The sequence below is a fragment of the Hyla sarda genome, chromosome 11 (genome assembly GCF_029499605.1).
Source record: "Hyla sarda isolate aHylSar1 chromosome 11, aHylSar1.hap1, whole genome shotgun sequence".
NCBI lineage: Eukaryota > Metazoa > Chordata > Amphibia > Anura > Hylidae > Hyla > Hyla sarda.
The window spans coordinates 23,728,853-23,752,905 of NC_079199.1; the positions used below are offsets into that span (position 1 = coordinate 23,728,853).

Genomic DNA, 24,053 nt, shown 5'->3' on the forward strand with positions numbered 1-24,053 from the left:
TAAACCAAGTACATTAGAAAGATTTTTTTATTTACCATAAGGAGTGCAATAGCAAAAATTAGTTTTAATGACAGTGCCCATTTAAGATTGTTCAGGGTGCTTAACAGCTACCTCGGTGACTACACTGGTGAAGACGTCCATAAATGGGCAGCCGGACAGTCAGGCTCAGCTGTGAGGTAACTGTGATGCCGGGGGGAAGGAGTGCCCAGCTTGGCAGTGACGTATCGCCATCACCCAGGCTCCCTAGCAACTTTTTCCCATATTCGACTGTTTATTCAAGATGGTGCCTTAAGGGGCTTTATGTGCCCACCTTATGTTTCAGCAAGTGGGGAGGATTTAATTCATTGCACCAGAATCTGCTGAAACATAACTCCAGTGTGAGAACCATGCACGCAAAAACGCCATGTTTTAGCTCTATCTATCCATGTATGTCTTCGGTGTTACATATGGCTGAAGTTGCCTGTATGTTGAAATAGACAAAGCCTACTTTCTAGCAAAAACTAAATAAGTCAGCATGATTAAAACACAACCGAAATTAAAAACAATGGCTTAGCATCAGGCCAAGGAATAGATTTCATTTATCATGATTCCTTCCTGCTTTAGTCTTACAAAACTGGCATAAAATATATATCTCAGATCCAAATGAGATAAACTGGCACTGGATCCACACCTCCAGTTCCTGGCTAGACAGATAAAAGTTTTGTGAATGCAATCTGGCTATTTGGCCACGTATTTATGCTACAGACACAACAAGATAAAACAAGAGACAAGGGATGGATGGGATTTAAATGGCTTATGAGCAACACATATTGCAGTCCTTTAAATGGCTTCTGTAATATGATGTGAAAATTGCTACAAGTAACATTTAACAATAAAACTTTTTATTTTTTATTTAGTTATTTTATTGTTTGTTTTTTTGTGAGGTGACTGGGGCTGCCTGCTGTTTATGGATCCACAATATCGACATGAAACAGATGGAGCTAGTGACTAGTGACTCGATTCCAGCCATTTTTCGACCATTTCCAACTTTTGGCCCACACTGTAAACTGCTGCAGACCACGATTTTCAGTCCAGGCCAAAAGTCAGATGCAGTTGGAAAATGACTTGAACTAAGTCACTAGATTACTCAGTTTGGGTCATTGGATTAAATGGGGCAGGGATACATTAATAATTATTTTATATAGCACACAGAGATTCTGCAGCACTGTACACTCAAATTGGTCCCCGTCCCCATTGGGGCTCCCAATCTAAATTCCACTATCAGTATGTTTTTTTGCAGTATGGAAGGAGACCAGAATACCCGGAGGAAACACACACAAACATGGGAAGAACATACAAACTCTTTGCAGATGTTGTCCCTGGTGGGATTTGATCCTATGGCCCCAGTGCTGCAAAGCAACAGTGCTAACCACTTAGAGCTTCTCATGCTGGATCCATGCCACGGTGACACAAAACATGGTGTGAATGCACCCTAAAGTGAAGGTAAATCCTAACAGTGTGCCCTACTTACTTTAGTGCAGGGGTCTCAAACGTGCACCGGGCAGGTGATTTCTTCAGGCATTTAGCCCTGCTTCGGGCAAGCAGCCCTAAATGCCAGAAGACTTCACACACGTCGGCACACACTGCTACTGTACCTATATCTCCCTGCTGCAGCCTATGACAAGCCTTCCTGGAGGGATGTGTGCGATTAGTGACGTTATCGCATCCGCAGTGCAGGACGCCGGGACGCTGACGTCCTGCGCGGCACATGTGATGACGTCACCTAACGCGCGCATCCCCGCAAAGAAGGCTCGTTTTAAGCTGCAGCTGTAAGTACTCTAGCTGTGAAACTTAACTTGCCTAATAAGGGAGGACCTGCTTATCACCAGGGGCTAACCTATCTTCTTAGGGGGGATAATTGTTTAAATAGGAGCTCTACCTGCCGGGGATAATATCTATGTGGGGGCATGCACACCTATTGGGAACCCCTACCTGATCACCAGGTAGGGCTCCTCAGTAGGTAGACAGGCCCCCAGATAGATATGACGCCCATCAGTGATGGGGATCATATCTATCTGGGGCCTCTGTACCTACTTGGGAGCCCTACCAGATGGGGGTCATATCTATATGGGGGCCTGTGTACCTACTGGGGAGCCCTACCAGAAGGGGGGTCATATCTATATGGGGGACTGTGTACCTACTGGGGCGCCCTACCAGATGGGGGCCTGTGTACCTACTGGGGAGCCCTACCAGATGGGGGTCATATCTATATGGGGGCATTATATATGTGAGGGGCGCATGATGGGGGCATCATATATGTGATGGGCGCATGATGGGGGCATTATATATGTGAGGGGCCTCTACCTCCAGTGGCCCCCAGATAATTTTAGTTTAAGACCCCTGCTTTAGTGGAAAAAGCCAGCTGTCTATGAGCAGGGAAAAAAATGCATACTATTAAAAATAAATGTAAACCTTTGCTGTGAAACAGAACATAATGGGTTCAAGGAAAAGGTTCTCCAAGCAGATGTTGCTGGTTTTATAATTTTTTTATATAATTTTTTTTTTTTTTTTTTTTACAAGTTATGTCATGCCGAGGCGTAGGTATGATCTCGATTAGCTACATGATAGGATGTTTGTCACGCAACTGCGGCGCTGGAACAGATTTTTTTTTCTGCGCATCTGTACGGTAGTGTGGGCCAATAGGCTCTTCCCTTGGGGAGTGTCAATTAAAGGATTTAGTTATATGTTCCAGTTCATAATAAAGTAAAAAGAACGAATTTAAGACATTCCTGCTAAGGTCACTTAAATCACTGCCGGACATCAATAACTAATCAAGTAATGTATCTGTATCAGCAACTGTGAGCAGCAGAAAAAAACGCTTCTCAACTAGTTATCTTTTGTATAAAAAAAATATGTATGAAAAGTAAAAGAGCAACAGATTGAGGTTTATTTTCAGAAATAGTTACACGGTTATTGAACTCCATGCCAGAAATAATTTGTTCTATTCCAAGCAAGCACCGCCTTAAAAGCTGCAACATAAGTTCCTGATATAGTGAAGTGAATGATAGATGTATCTGTCTGACCACAGGGCAGAGTACACACACTCCTTCCTTAAAGTATTCATGCCACGGCCAAACCCTGAATCATTTTCAATAACTCTTAACGTCAATGTGAATCTAGTTTCTTTTCAAGCCTTAACGCTAACTTTGTTAATGCTTTAATGGACTTTGGCTTAACAGTTTTCTGTCACTTTCAATTTACTGTACAAAGCTTTTAACATAGATTACGGTCTTAGAGCCAAATTCTGCGCAAAGCTGTACTAATGCGTATTTGAAGATCTGTGCATCCCTTTCTCATTAAAGTTCTTATATTATTCACAAAGGCATCACGTACTGCTATAAATGACTACGAAGAATTAGAAATGACCACACGTATCGGTGTTCTAAGGACATGTTCTCTTTCGTCAGGTCACCATTGGTCTAAGGCCCCTTTTACACTCACGTTGTGCCCCGTCTGAGAACTTCCGTAAGACACTTTTTTTTTCTTTGGTGCCTTAACGGATGTTCTTTTTGACAGGGAACAACGGGTCCCAACAGATCCCATTTACTATTATGGGGTCCGTCAGGTGCCGCTGTTTTTTGACGGGAGTAGCGGGAGGGAAAAACGTTGCACAATGTATTTTTCCTCCTGCTATTCTCCCTGGCTTCCCCAAGCGACATCACACTGCCGTGTCCGAATGGCAATGTGAAGGAAGCCCAAGAGAGTACGGGTACGTTGACAATTCAAGGAAATTTAGCACGTATTCAGCTTGCAGAAACCTCCTGCTGCTTTCAATGAGAAGCCACTGCTCAGTTCACGCAGCATAATGTTTGTTAAGGAAGTTCCGCCACGGATGCGCATTTTGCATCTTAATTCTTTTGCCAGAATCCGAGACCAAAATGCCATTTAAGGGGTGGTCCAGAGTAAAAGCAACTTATTTCCTATCCACAGGTTAGGGGATAAGTGTCTGATCGCGGGGGGTCCGACCACTAGACCCGTGCTACAGACAGCACACACTCCATTCATTTTCTATGGTTGCGCCGAAGTGACTCGAGACCACATACTGTGGTTTCCTATCTAGTTAAAGGGGTATTCTATTTATCCAATGTTTCCAAACCAGGGTGCTGCCACCTGTTGCAAAACTACATCTCCCAGCATGCTCGGACAGCTGGGCATGCTAGGAGTTGTAGTTTTGCAACAGCTGGAGGCACCCTGGTTGGAAAACATTGTCTTTATCAAAAATTATTCAGAAAATAGGGGATAACTTGGGGATCAGTGGGGGTTTATCCACTGGGATCCCCTCTAAATGAATGGAGGAGCAGTGCATATGTGCAGCCAGAGCTCCTTTATCTCTATGGGAGTTCTGAACATTGCCGAGCTCAGCGGTCGCAGCAGATGGACCCCGCACCAATCAGCTTGTTAGCCCCTATACTGTGGATAGCGGATAACTTTTGATTATTAGAAAATCCCTTTAAGGAACAATGAAACACTGACAAATCCAATGCAAGTCAACTCTTGTACTGTATCAAGATTGTTTCTATCTATCATGGCTCCTATAAAATCTGAAAGGCTGTCTGTGCATGCTAGGAGTTTTGATTTTGCAACAGCTGGAGGCACCCTGCTTGAGAAAACACTAATTCATGATGACACAGCCCTAGAAAAACAGATATTACCTATTATTTTCTAAGAGGCAACATATTCTTCATGGGACAGATAGAGGCATTTAACCAACCTTGAATATGTTCCTGTGGGAAGAAAATTACAATAAGCATATTATACACTATACTTTGGCCAAATGGTAAGTGCATATAAAAAGAATATATAAATACAGTGTAAATAAGCCATGAGACACAAAGTACAGGAATACATTACTCATAAAAGTCCAATAAAAAAAAAAAAATACGCTCGCCGCTCACACCCTTATTCATTGTATTCATTGCAGACGTATTTTCTGTCCTGGCCTTCACCTGCTATGGCTTCTTATCTGCCGGGTGCCTGGCAAATCTTTTTTTCATTGTTCCCTTTACAAAAGTTTCCTTTCTAGGGACATTTGACCATCATTTGGAGATCTTGCTTATTATTTGTTGTGCGATACCCATATAAGCCTTAGCCTGCAATAAATAAAAGTAAATAAATAATAAAATTTAATTAAAAAATAAAAACAGAATGTTACTTACAAATAATAAGTTATTATCCTTTCTACTGAAATACTTACCTCATTGCTCTCCGGATCAGACACAACTACCGGCGTGCCTGAGTCACAGGTTTCTCTTATTTTGATATGCAAAGGGATATCACCTATATACACATAGAAAAAATGGATATACTGTATATAACCTTGATGAACATACATTCACAACAGTGATCTATGAAACTGCAAATAGCCTCAAAATATTTTCAACTTCCATAGCCTAGCGTTTCCCAACCAGGGTGCCTCCAGATGTTGCAAAACTACAACTCCCAGCATGCCTGGACAGCCTTCGGCTGTCCAGGCATGCTGGGAGTTGTAGTTTTGCAACACCTGGAGGCACCCTGGTTGGGAAACACTGCCATAGCCTATTGTGAGCCATTCTGACTTGAAACCATATTCAATTAAAGCAGAACTCCGGTGAAAATGTTTCTTTATTCTATATTCCCGGGCTGGCAGAATAAGGCTAGGTTTCCACGCAGTTTTTTTTTTTTATAGTGGTGTTTTTTTTTTGGAAAACTGGCACTGCAGTTTTTTAGCCAAGCCAGAAGTATATTCAGAAGGAATGAGAAATATAAAGAAAGGACTTTATATTTTTCTAGAAAAAAACATTAGAACAGACCTGTGTGGAAACTAGGAATCGACCAATACTTATTTTTTAGGGCCAATACTGATAATCTATGACCTTTCAGGCTGATAGCCGATAACTAGAGATGAGCGAATTTACAGTAAATTCGATTCGTCACAAACTTCTCGGCTCGGCAGTTGCTGACTTTTCCTGCATAAATGAGTTCAGCTTTCAGGTGCTCCAGTGGGCTGGAAAAGGTGGATACAGTCCTAGGAAAGAGTCTCCTAGGACTATATCCACCTTTTCCAGCCCACCGGAGCACCTGAAAGCTGAACTAATTTATGCAGGAAAAGTCAGCAACCGCCGAGCCGAGAAGTTTGTGACGAATCGAATTTACTGTAAACTCGCTCATCTCTACCGATAACTTATACTGATATTCCGGTATATGTTATCGGCTATTTCCAACCTAAAAATAATAAACTTTAAACTTCCCTCTCACTGCTCCCCCGATGCTGCTGGCATTGGTCTCCTGTCCTCCAGCCACGGTCTTCTTCAGACTTTTGGTGCCCAACAAGTCACACTGCACTAATTTCCAGCTGCAGCAATGTCCTGCAATGGCCAGTGATAAGCTAAGCGGCAGTGTGATATAATGGACCCGCTACATCACACTGTCGCTTAGCCTATCACTGGCCAATGCGGTACATTGCTGTCGCCGGCAATTAGCAGTGTGTCATGTGTGGCGCACAAAAAAGCTGGAAGAAGACAGGAAGAAGACAGGGGCCGGAAGACAGGAAGGCTGGAAGAAGACAGGGGCCGGAAGACAGGAGAACGATTCCAGTGACAACAGGGGAGTGGGGGAAGTTAAGTATTTTTATTTTTTTTCCTGGCAGAAACCTTTTCGTCTGAGTTCTCCTTTAAAGCTGGTCATACATACAGTCATGGCCGTAAATGTTGGCACCCCTGAAATTTTTCTAGAAAATTAAGTATTTCTCACAGAAAAGGATTGCAGTAACACATGTTTTGCTACACACATGTTTATTCCCTTTGTGTGCATTGGAACTAAACCAAAAAAGCCCAGTGTCAGAAAGCTGGGTTTGCGTCCGAGATCTTGGGTCTTCCAGCAGGACAATGACCCCAAACATACGTCAAAAAGAACCCAAAAATGGATGGCAACAAAGCACTGGAGAGTTCTGAAGTGGCAGCAATGAGTCCAGATCTAAATCCCATTGAACACCTGTGGAGAGATCTTAAAATTGCTGTCGGAAAAAGGCGCCTTCCAATAAGAGAGACCTGGAGCAGTTTGCAAAGGAAGAGTGGTCCAACATTCCGGCTGAGAGGTGTAAGAAGCTTATTGATGGTTATAGGAAGCGACTGATTTCAGTTATTTTTTCCAAAGGGTGTGCAAAAAAATATTAAGTTATATAGATTTGTACCTAAAATATCAAGTCCCATAGTAGCAGCAAGTTGCCTTGCTCCATCTGCTCCAAATATATGGGTCTCATGGTCACATTTTGGACAACGAAAGACACTCATGTTCTGCACTACACCCAGCACCTGCCAAGAGAAAAATATTTGTATACTGTAATATAGTCAACACACAAGTGATCTAGTAGTATATTGTAATGTAGTCAACACACAAAGGAGGACTCCATACTAATCTAGTAGTTTATAGTTATCTTGACCTATAAATTTAACTTTAATTCAGAGGGGTCTCACCTCCCTCCTGGTGGCCGGTCCTTAGGCAGCATATGTCTATTTGTGAACATGTAGTAACAAGCAATAGAGATGTAGACTGACAGGCCTGTTCCCTTGTCATAAGAAAAGATTGCAGGAGGGAGAGAAAACTCGGAGGCAACATAAAAATTCCTGGTTTCAGCTTTTGGGCAGAGTTCCAGGTTTGCATGTCATCTAAATGGCTACATAATCTATGACTACAATGAACTAAAACATAGGTCAGTATTCAGAAATACATTCAGTTGCTTCCCCATTTGATTTGTCGCAGCAGCAGTAAATTGCTAGTTTTAGGTTTCAGAACTTGAGATGAGATGAAACCAATCTTCAATGTTATTGCACAGTCATGAAAAAGAAAACTTGATTTGTCATACAGACATATGAAAAGTTATGATCAGACAGGGTCTGAGTGTTCAGACCCTAATTGATCACAGGAATGATTTGTGTTAGTGCTGGGCGGTATACCGGTATGAACCGGATACAGTTTTTTTTTTTCTCCCACGGTATGGATTTTTGCCCATACCGCTATACCGGTCGGGCCCCTCCCCCACCCTGCAGATGAATTGTAGAGCCCAGCGCGGCGCCCTCACCTGTCCCGGTGTGCTAATCGAGCCACAGAAGCTAATCCATTTACTGTGTCCCTCCGCTGCGCCTGTCAGCCAGTGTCCCCACGAGCACGATCAACAGATTTAAAAAGGATTTAAAAGCCTCGCGCGCGGCTAATGTAGTACTGCGCAGGCCTACGCAAATAGCATAGGGCTAATGTAGGCAGCGCTAGGAGCCTAGCATTAGCCATACGCTATTTGCGTAGTACTGCGCATGCGCAGTACTACGTTAGCTGCGCGTGAGGCTTTTAAATCTGTTCCCGTACCCTGAGAGCTGACAGGGACGGGGAACAGAGCCGCGCTAGGCATTCTTGTGACACCGCTAGTGGGCACAGGGACCCCGCTAGCGGTGATGGTAGCGATCGCACTCGCGGGGGGCACATTTCACACCACTAGTGGGCACAGGGACCGTGATCAGGATACCGTGATATTAATTTTAGGCCATACCGCCCAGCACTAATTTGTGTCACGTGACATGGAAGGCCTTATAACATAAAGTCAAAACAGAATCGATGGGGATTTGGAAGGTAAAATCCAAAGCAAATTAAATCTCATCTACACGCTGCAGATATTTTCTGCCTAGAAACTTACCTGCGGTACAGATTTTAAAGAGGTTTTCCAGCAAAACCTATTGTTTAGCCCTGTGCATCCTGGTGGAATAAAACAACAAACCCCCTCCTCTGACACTGCAGCGGTCTTATCTTTGGATCTCTGCTCTTGTTTTGTTCTTCCTCCTCCCGGTGACATCTCGCCCCCTTTCACTAAATCCTAAACGAGACGTCATCGAAAGGAGAAAGAACACAGAGCGGTGACGTGGGAGCAGGTGAGATGAGTATGCGGGCATTTATTGTTTTATTCCACAGGGAGGCATGGGGCTAAGTATTGGGATTTCCTGGATAGCCCCTATAAGATCTGCTGCGTGTCGGTTTCAGTTGTTGACTTGTACTGTGGATTTCACCCTTTTCATACAACAGAAGGGAAATTCTTAGCAAAATCTGCATGTGTGAAATTGCTGAAGACTTCTAATGTTGTCTGAATGCATCAGTTTCTTTTGTCAATGATAAGGAAAGGATAAGCTTAACAGAATTGGAACTTACAGGCACGTTGACTTTCTGAAACATTTCAGCCCCTCTGCGAGCATCCAGCAATGCAATATCCTGAGGAGTCGAGACTATCACAGCCCCTGGGAAGATGAATCACTCAGTTACTCTGCTCCCACTCACTGCCTGGAATGAGCCTGATCCCCACTGCCTCCTGCTGAGGACATGTCATGACCAACACTATAGGCCAGGGGTGGGGAAGATATAGTGGACTCTTTAACTGAACATGTACTGTAGTGATTTGTAAGAACTATTACATGGCAGAACCAAAGACTAACACAACAGTAAAAAAAAGTATATACACACATATGTTTATATATTTATTTTCATGTCTACATAATCACACAATCACACTGTTTCTCTTGTAGATAAGTGGCGCCAGAGGAATCGGGCACATGCCTACTTCCCAGTTTTTACTGAACACACACATTTAGCCAAGCATACTCTATAATGAGGGCATCGAGGCTGAGCGCCGCCTGCCAAAAGACTGACTGGCCAACAGCCATCCAATGTCTATATCTTCCTTACAATAGTAGTGAGTAAGAGTAATGCTTGTATAGATGCATGGCCTTCTGCAGTTTGTGGTATGATGAAAATAATTTAGCAGGGCTATAGATAAGATATAAACAAAATGGCACCAGTCCCGTTTTTACAGTTTTCAGGCTAAAGGCATTCAGTCTGGAAAGCTTTTATGGAGGAGCTGCACAATTTCTGTAATGAACTTTAAGACAAACTTGTGGCCTCTCCTGATATATATATATGTGTAAAGAGAGAGCTAGCTAGGCTACTGCAGATGTGTGCGGATGGTCAGCGTTGATGGGGAGTAACTCCTACGATCTTGAGCAAGGTGGTGCTATACGTCAGGTGTCTCTCAGGTGATATGTACAATCGCTTGAATGTCTTTATTGTGGTAGCTTCAGGTAGATCACAACAGGCAGCGGGATCGTCTAGCCACACCCACCCGCTCCCTCACCCACGCCAGCACCCGCACGATCCCGCTGTCTGTTGTGATCTACCTGAAGCTACCACAATAAAGACATTCAAGCGATTGGCGAGTAGCTACGTCTATTTTTCTATTGAGATTGTACATATATATATATATATATTTATATATATATAACACACACACACTGGGTTATAGTGCGGGCAAACAGCTTTAAAAAAAAAGCTGTCCCTTACTTTAATCTTACTTCTTTGTGTAACGGAGGCAGGGAGCCGGCAGAGCTCTCCTGCCACCTTAATATTCACTGCCCGTCCCCATGATGAATATGCAAATGTATTTACTCTCACGTGACGCAAGTGTGAATACATTTGCATATTCGTGAGGGGGCGGCTGAGCTGTGAGTATTGAGGTGGCAAGAGAGCTTGGCGAGCCGGCTCCCCACCTCCGTCTGATGCACAGATGCTAATAACGTTATTTTTTTGCTATGGGAGGACTTGTGGCACATGCAAATTTTTGATCATGTATTATTATGTTTTTTGGGAGGAGGGATTAATAAAAATAAAAAAAAATACAGCATTATTATTTATAAATTTATGTCAGACAGTGATCATTTTAGTTTGGGCCATTATGCACTTGGCAATTAAGTATATTTATCATTCCCCCAGTCATTGGGATGTGTACCTACACAGTCTGGACTGAACAAGCTCCAAGTAGCACCCAGTTGCCAATTTGGGGAAGGCAAGCATTTACGAATATAGCTATCTCAGGAGAGACAACTAATTTCTTTTAATGATGATCTAAGATCAGTCACAGACCTCGAAATATTTTTTGTAAGATACACAATACACTACTAAGCATTTTAGGATAAATTTTATCCATACCTGAGATTGGGACGTTCTGAGAGATTGACAGCTGCACATCTCCAGTACCAGGAGGCATGTCTATAACCAGATAATCCAGCTCCCCCCAATCTACCTGCTCAAAGAAACAAAATATTACTTCAAGTTAGACTTAAGAACAGATTTGTACATCAATTACAATATCTAACAACAGTGGTGACATTTCTTTTATTAACCTACCTGTCTTATTAACCGCTCAATTGCCGACATGACCATCAACCCTCTCCATACGATGGGAGCAGTCTCTTCCACAAGGAAACCCATGGACATGCTGATATAAAAATACAGAAGAATGAATTGATCAGCTGAACATGCTCTTGTGTTTAGGCTTTGTTCACTTCCGTGTTGCAAATTCCTTTTTTTTAATGTTCTGTTATTGGAGCAAAAAACACATTTAAAGCTGAGGCAGATTCATTGTACAGACATCTGTCACTTGCATTGAGTTTAGGTTCACCTAAGATGTCAGTCATTTTTCTGGAAAAAACTGCACTGGAGTCAAATGTGAGGGAATCTGTGATGGAGGCTCCAATATAGATGTGAACACAGCCTAAGGGCGCCACACTGTTAACAAGCACAGATCTCGTAGATCATGCATGTCAACAGTCTATTACAAAGTTTGAGGGATGTACAGGGAGTAGCACTAAAATGGTTGTGTGGCCCTTTAGTGCAAACAGGGAAATGTGCGGCCGATAGCCAATGATTTTTATTCAGGGCAAAACTACCCAATCAGCCGGCGAAAGAGTGCTGTCCCTACTTATTTTGACAATTTGCCCTAAATGGTGGCCTCAACTGGGCAACGGTCCCTACACTGATTAAAGAGTGCCTGTCATGATCTTGTTACATTTTGTGATCCTCCCAGTTCACTGCCCCATCATGATAAACCACCAGTGCCCACAAGCACAGGATCTGCTCCTCCAGCATAAATGCACAACTGAATTTGGGGTTGAGCATTTCCTGCCATTTGAAACCACGTTTATTTATTGTTGTTCAAATGATAAACCACCCCCTACCTTTATTTTTATTATTTGTTAGTTTTCTACCTTGATATTGCTCTTTATTTTCTGCTCAGTCTCAGTCAGATTCACAGACTGGGAAGGGGTGTTCCCCAGCAGTCGTGACATAATCTGAAGCCATATGTGAAAGAACTTCCTCCCTCACTCTGCTACACACAGCCCAGAGCAGTTCAGTGTGAGATGAGCTACGATTGGCTAAGGCTGCACACACACACCCCTCAGCACTCCAGTCTGCATTTCCTGATTTTGGACTTCTGCCAGGCCAGCAGGAGTCCAAAGTCTGTGCAAGAGATGGGGGTGAAATGTGCTCTGGACAAGTAGGGAGACACCTAGTGGCAGCTTTTTTAAACACAAATAAAACATAGAAAACATTATTTTTTAAACAAAGTACATAAGAAAGATTTTTTATCTACCATAAGTGCATTAGAAAAAATAGTTTTAATGACAGTGCCCATTTAAGTACACAGGAGGAGCACATAAGTAGTCAACAGGCTGGGTTAAAATCACACTATCATTACAAAGTCCAAATCAGAATACAAATGGCAAACCAGAGTCAGGCTGGTGTCAGAAGTAGAGGGCAGTGTCCGAACAGAATCGGAATTCAAGAACAATACCTGAGGTCAACCCGGGTCACAACATGAGGTCACGTATGGTCCAAATTACAATTCAAGTAGAAGTGACCCTGATTGGCCTGGTGTCCCCGTACTGCCATAGGCCACCCAGCTGGTCACTGTTACCCCTGTCCCAACAGCACCACAGACCCGCCAAGGATGCTGCGGGAGGGCATTTGCTTGTCCACTGGTTGATTACTGACCCTTTTTCACAGGGCCATAAAACATCAACCCTTTGAGGCGGTCTTAGCGTGCATCTAGTTAGAAATCTCTGACTCAGTTCATGTATTTGCTTCTGATAAGATCATCTGGGCATCTGTTCAGCAAATGTGTGGCTATGATTTATCATGTGCTTACTGAAACCAATGAATCATTATGTTTATTTACAACTGAACAGGTAATTTTATGTGTTTATCTGAATGATCCTCATATGTGTGTCTCAGCACACGGGAGGATTAGGCGATTGGCCTTCTAGCCTAGTAAAATTGGCCTTGACCTTTACAAAACAATTGGGGAACAATCTTGGGGGCATGGGATACAGGGTAGGTAAAACCATCTACAATATGGGATTGTTTATACAGCTGGATATGTGCTATTTACTTCCTCTTCCTTGCATATTTTGTCAAAAAATAGAAGGAGATCTCAGAAGAGGGAAGTATGGAAAACTTTCACTTTGGAAAAGTTTATTTTTTATTTTTACACAGACAAAATTAGTAAGTGTATAAACAGACAAAATGTAAGTGAATAAAACATAACTAAATATTGTCAAATACGTAAACCCATTTGGACTAAAACCAAACATATTTTATGGTTCGTCTATAAATAATTTTTCAATTGTGTTTTCTCAAGTGGAGAAACTTATAACATATCCACAGGATAGGTTAAAAGTGTCTTTTTGGTAAGGGTTTGACTGCTGGGATCTCCATAGATGACAAGAATGAAAGTCCTGTGTTAGAGTTTACTATCATTAATTTAAGGACACCTTTTGTCATATTGCCCAGGAATGTCACAAGTTGAGACTGCTGTTGTAGTTTGAGAAAAACGGATCAGCAATCAAGCCTGGGAACTGATCCTCCATTCATTCGCTATGGGAATGAGATAGCTGAGCGCTTTAACACAAAAGCAAAGGTAAGATGGCGCTAGTCAATTTGGAATAACCATTCAAAGTTTTGCCACTCACTTTTTTCAGATTTGTCATACAAATCCCAAAACCAGATAAAAAAATTGTGCAAATTGTGCATGCCTTAAGTCTAGCCTTATAGTGACTATATATATATATATATATATATATATATATATATATATATTATATTATATATATATAAATAATCAGCATCTACAGTCATGGCCGTAAATGTTGGCACCCATGACATTTTTCTAGAAAATGAAGTATTTCTCACAAAAAAGGATTACATGTTCTGCTATACACGTTTATTCCCTTTGTGTGTATTGGAACTAAACCAAAAAAGGGAGGAAAGAAAGCAAATTGGACATAATGTCACCAAACTCCAAAAAGGGCTGGACAAAATTATTGGCACCAGTAAAATAATATTTGGTTGCACACCCTTTTAAAAAAATAACTGAAATCAGTTGCTTCCTATAACCATCAATAAGCTTCTTACACCTCTCAGCCGGAATGTTGGACCACTCTTCCTTTGCAAACTGCTCCAGGTCTCTCTTATTGGAAGGCGCTTTTTCCCAACAGCAATTTTAAGATCTCTCCACAGGTGTTCAATGGGATTTAGATCTGGACTCATTGCTGCCACTTCAGAACTCTCCAGTGCTTTGTTGCCATCCATTTCTGGTGCTTTTTGACATATGTTTGGGGTCCTTGTCCTGCTGGAAGACCCAAGATCTCAGATGCAAACCCAGCTTTCTGACACTGGGCTGTACAGTGTCCGATTTCATGATGCCTTGCACACATTCAATGCACCCAGAGGCAGCAAAACAACCCAAAACATCATTGAACCTCCACCATATATCACTGTAGGTACTGTGTTCTTTTCTTTGTAGGCCTCATTCAGTTTTCGGTAAACAGTAGAATGATGAGCTTTACCAAAAAGCTCTATCTTTGTCTCTTCTGTCCACAAGACATTTTCCCAGAAGGATTCCCAGACTATCCTGTGTTGACACCTTTCATCAATTTTTCTCTTCCGTCCACACCCAGGGAGATCAACTACAGTGCCATGGGTTTCAAACTTCTTGATAATGTTGCGCACTGTGGACAAAGGCAAATCTAGATCTCTGGAGATGGACTTGTAACCTTGAGATTGTTGATATTTTCCCACAATTATGGTTCTCAAGTCCTCTGACAGTTCTCTTCTCTTTCTGTTCTCCATGCTTAGTGTTGCACAGACACACAATGCAAACACTAAGTGAACTTCTCTCCTTTTTATCTGCTCTCAGGTGTGATTTTTATATCGCCCACACCTGTTACTTGCCCCAGGTGAGTTTAAAGGAGCATCACATGCTTGAAACAATCTTATTTATCCACAATTTTGAAAGGGTGCCAATAATTTTGTCCAGACCATTTTTGGAGTTTGGTGACATTATGTCCAATTTGCTTTTTTCCTCCCTTTTTTGGTTTAGTTCCAATACACACAAAGGGAATAAACATGTGTATAGCAAAACATGTGTCACTGCAATCCTTTTCTGTCTCTCTCCCTCTCAGTGACTCTCTGTCTCTCTCCCTCTCAGTGACTCTCTGTCTCTCTCCCTCTCAGTGACTGTCTCCCTCTCAGTGACTGTCTCTCTCTCAGTGACTGTCTCTCTCTCAGTGACTGTCTCTCTCTCAGTGACTGTCTCTCTCTCAGTGACTGTCTCTCTCTCAGTGACTGTCTCTCTCTCAGTGACTGTCTCTCTCTCAGTGACTGTCTCTCTCTCAGTGACTCTTTCTTTCTATCTCTCGCAGTGACTCTCTCTGTCCCTCTTTCTTTCTCTCTCTGTTTGTGTGTGTCTCTCTCTATATACACACACACACGGACAGTAGGCTTAAGCTATGCTTATATGGAGGAATTTCTGCATGAAATTCTTCATGAATTTATAGCCAATACACTTTAAAGGGGTACTCCGGTGAAAAACGTATTTCTTTTAAATCAACTGGTGGCAGAAAGTTAAACATATTTGTAAATTACTTCTATTAAAAAAATCTTAATCCTTCCTGTAATTATTAGCTGCTGAATACTACAGAGGGAATTCTTTTCTTTTTGGAACACTGATGACATCACAAGCCCAGTTCTCTCTGCTGACATTATTATAATAATAATAATGCTTTATTTATTGCTGTCCTTAGTGTGATTTGAACCGAAGTCCCCAGCACTGCAAGGCAGCAGTGCTAACCACTGAGCCACCATGCTGCCCTTAGCATACATCTGCTATGCATGGTTGCTAAAATGGACAGAGATGTCAGCAGAGAGCACTGTGCTCGTGATGTCAGTGTTCCAAAAAGAAAGGAATTTCCTCTGTAGCATTCAGCAGCTAATAAGTACTGGAAGGATTAAGATTTTTTAATAGAAGTAAGTTACAAATATGTTTAACTTTCTGCCACCAGTTGATTTAAAAGAAAAAAGTTTTTCACCGGAGTACCCCTTTAATGGGATCACGCTGTCCCATTCACACAGCAGAATTTCTGCTACAGAATTTTCATGCAGAATTCCATGCAGAAATTCTGCCGTGTGAACACAGCCAAAGCTGTGGGAAAAACACAATCAACTCTAAAAGATAAAATATTACAGAATCTGAACTGCCCTTCCACCTATATGGCCATCACAGTAGTCTTTTGAAGTCTTTCGCGTAGACACATTGTCATTCATTGAGAATCTGACTCCGAGATCTGGCGTGTTAACAAAATTATTTGTTGTTCAAAGAACGATCTCTCACATATGGGAACGATTGTCTAACAATCTGTACAGTATTTCATTGTTTTTCTGTTTTAAAGCTGAATCTTCAATGACAGATGTGCTTTCATCTATTATGTATTAGAGATGACAAACATTTTTATGGCATGGCACGACTTACCATTGAATTCCATAGTTGACAAGAGGAATCATCAAATTTCCTGTAAAAAAAAAAACAAAAAAAACAGTTTTGAGCTGTTTTCAGCTGTCCTATATTCAATGATCTTAAATGGGTATTCCAGGAAAATTTTATATATATATATCTCAACTGGCTCCAGAAAGTTAAACAGATTTGTAAATTACTTCTATTTAAAAATCTTAATCCTTTCAATAATTATCAGCTGCTGAAGTTGAGTTGTTCTTTTCTGTATGGCAACAGTGCTCTCTGCTGAGAGGTTTGCTATGGGGATTTGCTTCTAAACTGGGCGGTTCCCGAGACACGTGTCATCAGAGAGGACTTAGACAGAAAAGAACAACTCAACTTCAGCAGCTCATAAGTACTGAAAGGATTAAGATTTTTTTAATAGAAGTAATTTACAAATCTGTTTAACTTTCTGGAGCCAGTTGATTTATATATATAAGTTTTTTCCTGGATAACCCCTTTAATCCAAATAACCCCCCTAACCAAATAAATCCTATCCGAGTAAAAAAGACTATAAGTAGAGATATAGCTATATCTCTACTGAGGAAAATGCCCGAGGCATTGAAACGCATCTAGGTTTTATTTTAATAACTGCATCTATCCAAATCCAGCCATAACCAGTTACTACCTGATCGCTGACTTGCAACAGCTGGAAGTCCCCTGATTCGGGACCACGGACATTTACGTGCGCACAGCGCCTTATTCACACGAGGCACGCCGCACCACTTTCACTGCTGATACCATTCTACTGCTATCTCCCCGCACGATCTGCTAGACCACGGCGATTCCATCCATAAGGCCGGTGCCATCCGTGCCAGCTGAGGACTACAGAACAAGGAGAGCCATACCACAACTGGTCACAATAGACGGACATCGGGCACTGCCGCAGGACTGACATCTCTGTGCCAGCCCATCCAACATACAACTTCAAACAGCCCCAGGAGTGGCGAGTGGCACCGTGCACCATCCCTCGTTCACAGCCTGTATGGTGTACATTAAGTGTTTGGATTAGTTCTGACAGCGGATGCCAGGAACCCCGCTTTCAGTTTTACATACTGTTCTATCTGCTGAGCAATTTACTATCACCAATGATTACTACTGTATTTAGTGAATCTATTTAACTGTGCCACTTTACCATCCAGCTGCCCAATCCGAGACTCTCTGTGCTGCCACATATACATTGGTGCAGACCCCAATTGAACTGTCACTCTTATATGAGACTTACTGTGCTGCTACCTATGAAATATATGGTTGCAGATCACAAGTGAACTGTTGCTGAATTTCTATTACTATATATGAACTTATACCGATCAGAATTTGATTGATTCATATAGATGCATTTAGTATTCTATATATCTGGATCATCTTTCTTTCTATATCTTGTCTTTACATATACCTTGAGGACTGGTTCTTAGTTGAATTATCAACTATTCTACACAATTATAGGTCCAAAAAAGAACCAAGCAATTAGGAAGTGTGTAAAAAACCTTTAAATAAATCACTTACTATCTGACACTTCTGGATTTCCTTTTAGATTCATCATTCGGGGAATAGATGGTCCGTACACATCAGCATCCAGCAGACCCACTGCTTTTACCTTGATTTGTAGATATAACAGTTTTATTTTATGATTTATAGTTTGCAACAACATGTGCTTAAAGAAGCACTCCAGGATTATTATTATTATTTTTTTATCTTATACAGTGCAGCATAGGCTATTATTAGAGAATAATGTAGAGGTTCTTGTGTATGCTTGATGCTTACCAGTTTTAGCTGATGTGGCAGGCATGGGTTTTCAGCAATATTGATTTTTATTTCACTCCTAAAATAATTTTCCAATGCTGCCTACATTTTCCATGATGCCCCTGTCTTGGCAGAGAGAGGGGGTGAAGTCTCATTGCTGCAGGTCAGTTATTTAAAGGGGAACTCTGGTGGAAACAAGTGGAAAACAAAATGTTTTCAAATCAACTGTTGCCAGAAAGTTAAACAGATTTGTAAATTACTTCTATTAAAAAATATCAAGCCTTCCAGTACATATCAGCTGCTGTATATTACAGAACATTTTTGAAGTTCTTTCCAGTCTGACCACAGTGCTCTCTGCTGACACCTCTGTCCCTGTCAGGAACTGTCCAAATTAGAAGCAAATCCCCATAGAAAACCTCTCCTGCTCTGGACAGTTCCTGACATGGACAGAGGTGTCAGCAGAGAGCACTGTGTTCAGACTGGAAAGAATTTGCCAAATTTCTCTGAAGTATATCTGTAGCATACAGCAGCTGATAACTACTAGAGGGGTTAAGATTTTTTATTAGAAGTATTTTACCAATCTGTTTAATTTTATGGCACCAGTTGATTTTAAAACATTTTTCTTTTTCACCGGAGTTCCCCTTTAAACCAACTTAAAGGACATATAAGGGATCCGAAAAAAAAAAAAACTTTGTATCATTTTGTTGTGCATGTGCTCACCTTTCCATAGCACTGAGTTCCGTTTGCGAGCGCCATTCAGTTCTCCTGTTATGGTTTGGTAAAAACCTCTTACTTCTGGTTCTGGGCACTCATTCTCCCATGTTTCCTAGCGTGAGCTTCCTGCTTCCACCAGCTTGCTCTGCCTCCTCATTACAATATTACCCTCCCCCTGCAGCCACACACTGAAGAAGCACACCCACATCTTCCCCACACATCCTCCCCCCAGAGATCATGCACCAATCGGCTGCACTTGCTGGTTTCACTCTGTGTCCAACTAGCTGCACTCGCTAGTTGGACACACTGCGCATGCGCGAGCAGCCGAAAGTCTATTGCGCTGTGACTGGGGAATCACGGTGCTTGCGTGTAGCCCGCAGACCCATTGGCTACATGCGGCAGCAACAAAGGGCCAATAGCAGATCATTGTCCCAGGACACAGGGGAAGGATGAATATTGATTACATGGGCATGGCCACAGCGGTGGCAGGGCAGGTGTCTGGGCTCATCACATGCTGACCACAAAATGGCCGCGGACGCTCGCAATGCTGTGGTCGAGTGTCATAATTCTATAAGACTCTATGGGACTTCCGGTCTGGCAGAACAAAGCAAAAAAAGGGATATTTACCTTCCATATCAGTAATGTAAGTACACTGAGATGTTATATAACTTTTCAATTACTAACAAGATTTAAATAATTTTTCAATCCTGGAGTTCTCCTTTAATCACCTGGCTAGACTGTAGCAGCCTTAAAAGAGAAGTCTCATGTAGGACAATTAGTTCCCTATGCAAAGGATAGGGGATACATGTCTCATCACGAGGGGTGCGACCACTGGTACCCCCCTCCCCGCATAATCCTGTACAGTGCCCCAACTTTCCTTGTGCATGGAACGGGAGTTGGCACTCTCCTTCCATTCATCTCTATGGGAGAGATGTAGATACACAAGTACAGCACTCGTGTATCTCCAGCTCTCCCATAGGGATGAATGAAGGGCCCATTCCATACAGGAGATTGCAGGACCCCCACCCCCGCCGATCAGACACTTATCCCATATCCTTTGGATAGGAGAAATAAGTGTGTTGAGATCCCACTGCATTATGTGCAGTTTGCGTTTTCTTATTGGAGAAATAAGTCCACCCCTTAGGGAGGAACACCGCTTCCGGTGTAGAACGGAGATTCAAAAAGGCCATTAGCACTCCGTGGGCTTTCTGGGTAGGGAATATGAGCTGCTTTGCATATATATATATATATATATATAAACATACACACACACACACACACACACACACACACACACACACACACACATCCACACAGTATATGATAAGCAATGTAAATACCCTCACTAATCACTCAGGTAAGGTATATACATAAGATTACAGTAGTGATGTAATGGTTACATTTTATATATATAAATAAATATATACACACAGTATATGACAAGCAATGTAAATACCCTCACTAATCACTCAGGTTAGGTATATACAGCGCTTCCACTCAGGGATACAGTCCTGTTATTTGTATGGAAGGTGGGAGGAAACTTACACATCACTACAACATAAATGGCTCCAATTATCTGTAGGAAACTCACGTCACTCTGTTTTCTTGCTACCTATCAGGATGCAATAAACTGCACTTTATAGTCTGCTGACAGATCCTCAGGCAAACCACAAGAATCTTACATTTCTGACAACCTGTATACTAAAGGGTGGATTTTAACTTACATGATCGCTTGCTGCAATTCCCAACGCCAGATTCACTGTTGAAAAGAAAATGGATGTGTTAAAAGGTGCCAGCAGAAAAATAGACATGTATGCAAGTAAAGCAGCATGATGCAAAGAGGTTCTACAGCAAATATTTTTTTTAAAGTGGTACCCCCTTGGCCAGCGTTTGCAAAAACACGTTCGGAACATTAAGTTCCGAATGCTGGCCACTGGAGTACCCCTTTAAGCAGCTATACACTTGAGCTAAAGGGTATCTCCTACTTCATTAGGACTGACCATTAACCCCTTCCCGACCTATGACATACCTGTACGTCATGGGTAGCAAGGTGTTCCCGACCCATGACATACAGGTACGTCATGGACATTACTGCCGCTACTCGCGGCATCCCGCAGCGCCCGGAAAGATGGTGGCTATCACTGATAGCCAGCCATCTTACCGTGTGACCACGGGGGGGTTTCGTCCCCCACCCCCCCCCAGCGATCGCTGCTATCAGCTGGTCAAATCTGACTAGTTGATAGCAGCGTTTCGCTATGAAAATACTTAGCAGCGCGGTGTGCGAGTCCGGATCACGGGGATCGGGACACACACCGCTCTGCTAAGTGTCCCTGACCCGTCCCCCGGCGTCACTTACCCGTCGGAGCGGTGTCCCGAGCGGTCCCGGCGTCCTCCGTGCGGTCCCGGCGTCCTCCGTGCGGTCCCGGCTGCGCTGCGTCCCGGAGGTGAGTTTCCGGCAGCAGTGCGGCATCTTCATTGGCAGCAGTGAGATCGCCGTAAAGCGATCTCACTGCTGCCTCTGAGAGTTTCAAAACTGCAACTCCCAGCATGCCCAGACAGCCTTTGGCTTTCTGGGCATGCTGGGAGTTGTAGTTTTGCAACATCTGGAGGTCCACAGTTTGGAGACCACTGTATAATGGTCTCCAATCTGTGCTCTTCCAGATGTAGCAAAACTACAAATCTCAGCATGCTCAGTCTGCCCAGGCATGCTGGGAGTTGTAGTTCTCTAACATCTGGAAGAGCACAGATTGGAGACCATTATACAGTGGTCTCCAAACTGTGGACCTCCAGATGTTGCAAAACTACAACTCCCAGCATGCCCAGACTGCCCAAGCATGCTGGAAGTTGTAGTTCGGCAACATCTGATCCTTCAGATATTGCCGAACTACAACTTCCAGCATGCCTTGGCAGTCTGGGCATGCTGGGAGTTGTAGTTTTGCAACAACTGGAGGCACACTAGTTGGGAAACATTGTCCGTTTCCTACCTCAGTGCCTCCAGCTGTTGCAATTGTTGCAAAACTATAACTCCCAGCATGCACTGACAGACCATGCATGCTGGGAGTTGTAGTTTTGCAACAGCTGGAGGCACACTGGTTTGGAAACACTAAGTTTGGTTGCTAAACACTTGAAAGTTTATTACTTAACTTAGTGTTTCCAAACCAGTGTTCCTCCAGCTGTTGCAAAACTACAACTCCCAGCATGCACGGACAGCCAAAGGGCATGCTCGGAGTTTGCAACAGCTGGATGTTTGCCCCCTCCCCCCAATGTGAATGTACAGGGTACACTCACATTGGCGGAGGTTTACAGTGAGTGCTGCAAGTTTGAGATGGCGCAAATTTTGCGCTGCAGCTCAAACTTCCAGCGGCAAACTTGCTGTGAACCTCTGCCCATGTGACTGTACCCTAAAAACACTTCACTACAATAACACTAACCTAAAATAAAAAAACACTACATATACACATACCCCTACACAGCCCCCCTCCCCCCAAAAAATGAAAAACGTCTGGTACGCTACGGTTTCCAAAACTGAGCCTCCAGCTGTTGCAAAATAATAACTCCCAGTATTGCCGGACAGCCATTGACTGTCCAGGCATGCTGGGAGTTTTGCAACAGCTGGAGGCACCCTGTTTGGGAATCACTGGCGTAGAATACCCCTATGTCCACCCCTATGCAAATCCCTAATTCAGGCCTCAAATGCGCATGGCGCTCTCTCACTTTGGAGCCCTGTCGTATTTCAGGGAAACAGTTTTGGGACACATGGGGTATCGCCGTACTCGGGAGAAATTGCCTTACAAATTTTGGGGGGCTTTTTCTTCTTTAACCCCTTATGAAAAGGTGAAGTTGGGGTCTACACCAGCATGTTAGTGTAAAAAAATTAATTTTTTACACTGACATGCTGGTGTTGCCCTATACTTTTCATTTTCACAAGAGGTAAAAGGGAAAAAAGACCCTCTAAATTTGTAATGCAATTTCTTGTGAGTACGGAGATACCCCATATGTGGGTGCAAAGTGCTCTGGGGGCGCACAACAAGGCCCAGAAGGGAGAGTGCACCATGTACATTTGAGGCGATTTGCACAGGGGTGGCTGATTGTTACAGCAGTTCTGACAAACGCAAAACAATAAATATCCACATGTGACCCCATTTTGGAAACTACACCCCTCACGGAATGTAATAAGGGGTGCAGTGAGCATTTACACCCCACTGGTGTATGACAGATTTTTGGAACAGTGGTCTGTGAAAATGAAAAATTAAATTTTTGATTTGCACAGTCCACTGTTTCAAATATCTGTCAAACGCCAGTGGGGTGTAAATGCTCACTGCACCCCTTATTAAATTCCATGAGGGGTATAGTTTCCAAAATGGGGTCACATGTGGGGGGGGTCCACTGTTCTGGCACCATAGGGGCTTCCTAAATGGGACATGCCCCCAAAAACCCTTTCAGAAAAACTCACTCTCCAAAATCCCATTGTCGCTCCTTCCCTTCTGAGCCCTCTACTGTGCCCGCCGAACACTTTACATACGCATATGAGGTATTTCCTTACTCGAGAGAAATTGGGTTACAAATTTTAGGGTGATTTCTCTCCTTTTACCCCTTGTAAAAATTCAAAAATTGGGTCTACAAGAAAATGCGAGTGTAAAAAATGAAGATTTAGAATTTTCTCCTTCACTTTGCTGCTATTCCTGTGAAACACCTAAAGGGTTAAAACACTTACTGAATGTCATTATGAATACTTTGGGGGGTGCAGTTTTTATAATGGGGTCATTTATGGAGTATTTCTAATATGAAGATCCTTAAAATCCACTTCCAACCTGAACTGGGCCCTGAAAAATTACGATTTTGAAAATCTTGAGAAAAATTGGAAAATTGCTGCGGAACTTTG

The 24,053-nt window shown here is 42.7% G+C and overlaps 1 protein-coding gene across 7 annotated transcripts in view; it reads right to left on the reverse strand.

Annotated features, from left to right (window-relative positions):
- The window catches only part of NUBPL (NUBP iron-sulfur cluster assembly factor, mitochondrial), a 62,853-nt gene that overhangs the window by 28,680 nt on the left and 10,120 nt on the right, over positions 1 to 24,053 (reverse strand). For 2 of the 7 annotated variants that reach the window (XR_008849014.1, XR_008849012.1), the window contains exons 3-12: positions 20,896 to 20,930; positions 18,221 to 18,311; positions 16,694 to 16,733; positions 11,233 to 11,323; positions 11,035 to 11,131; positions 9,208 to 9,293; positions 7,208 to 7,328; positions 5,234 to 5,316; positions 4,937 to 5,129; positions 4,692 to 4,763 (exon numbers count right to left, since the gene is read on the reverse strand). Coding sequence is in view for 3 of the 7 variants with exons in the window: in XM_056547031.1 (XP_056403006.1) it covers positions 5,076 to 5,129; positions 5,234 to 5,316; positions 7,208 to 7,328; positions 9,208 to 9,293; positions 11,035 to 11,131; positions 11,233 to 11,323; positions 16,694 to 16,733; positions 18,221 to 18,311; positions 20,896 to 20,930 (698 nt within the window). In the remaining 4 variants the exon portion in view is untranslated. Of the gene's footprint in view, positions 1 to 1,800; positions 5,130 to 5,233; positions 5,317 to 7,207; positions 7,329 to 9,207; positions 9,294 to 11,034; positions 11,132 to 11,228; positions 11,324 to 16,693; positions 16,734 to 18,220; positions 18,312 to 20,895; positions 20,931 to 24,053 lie in introns of those variants that run through there. The other 5 variants (XR_008849013.1, XR_008849011.1, XM_056547031.1 and 2 more) reach the window with 5 other exon arrangements.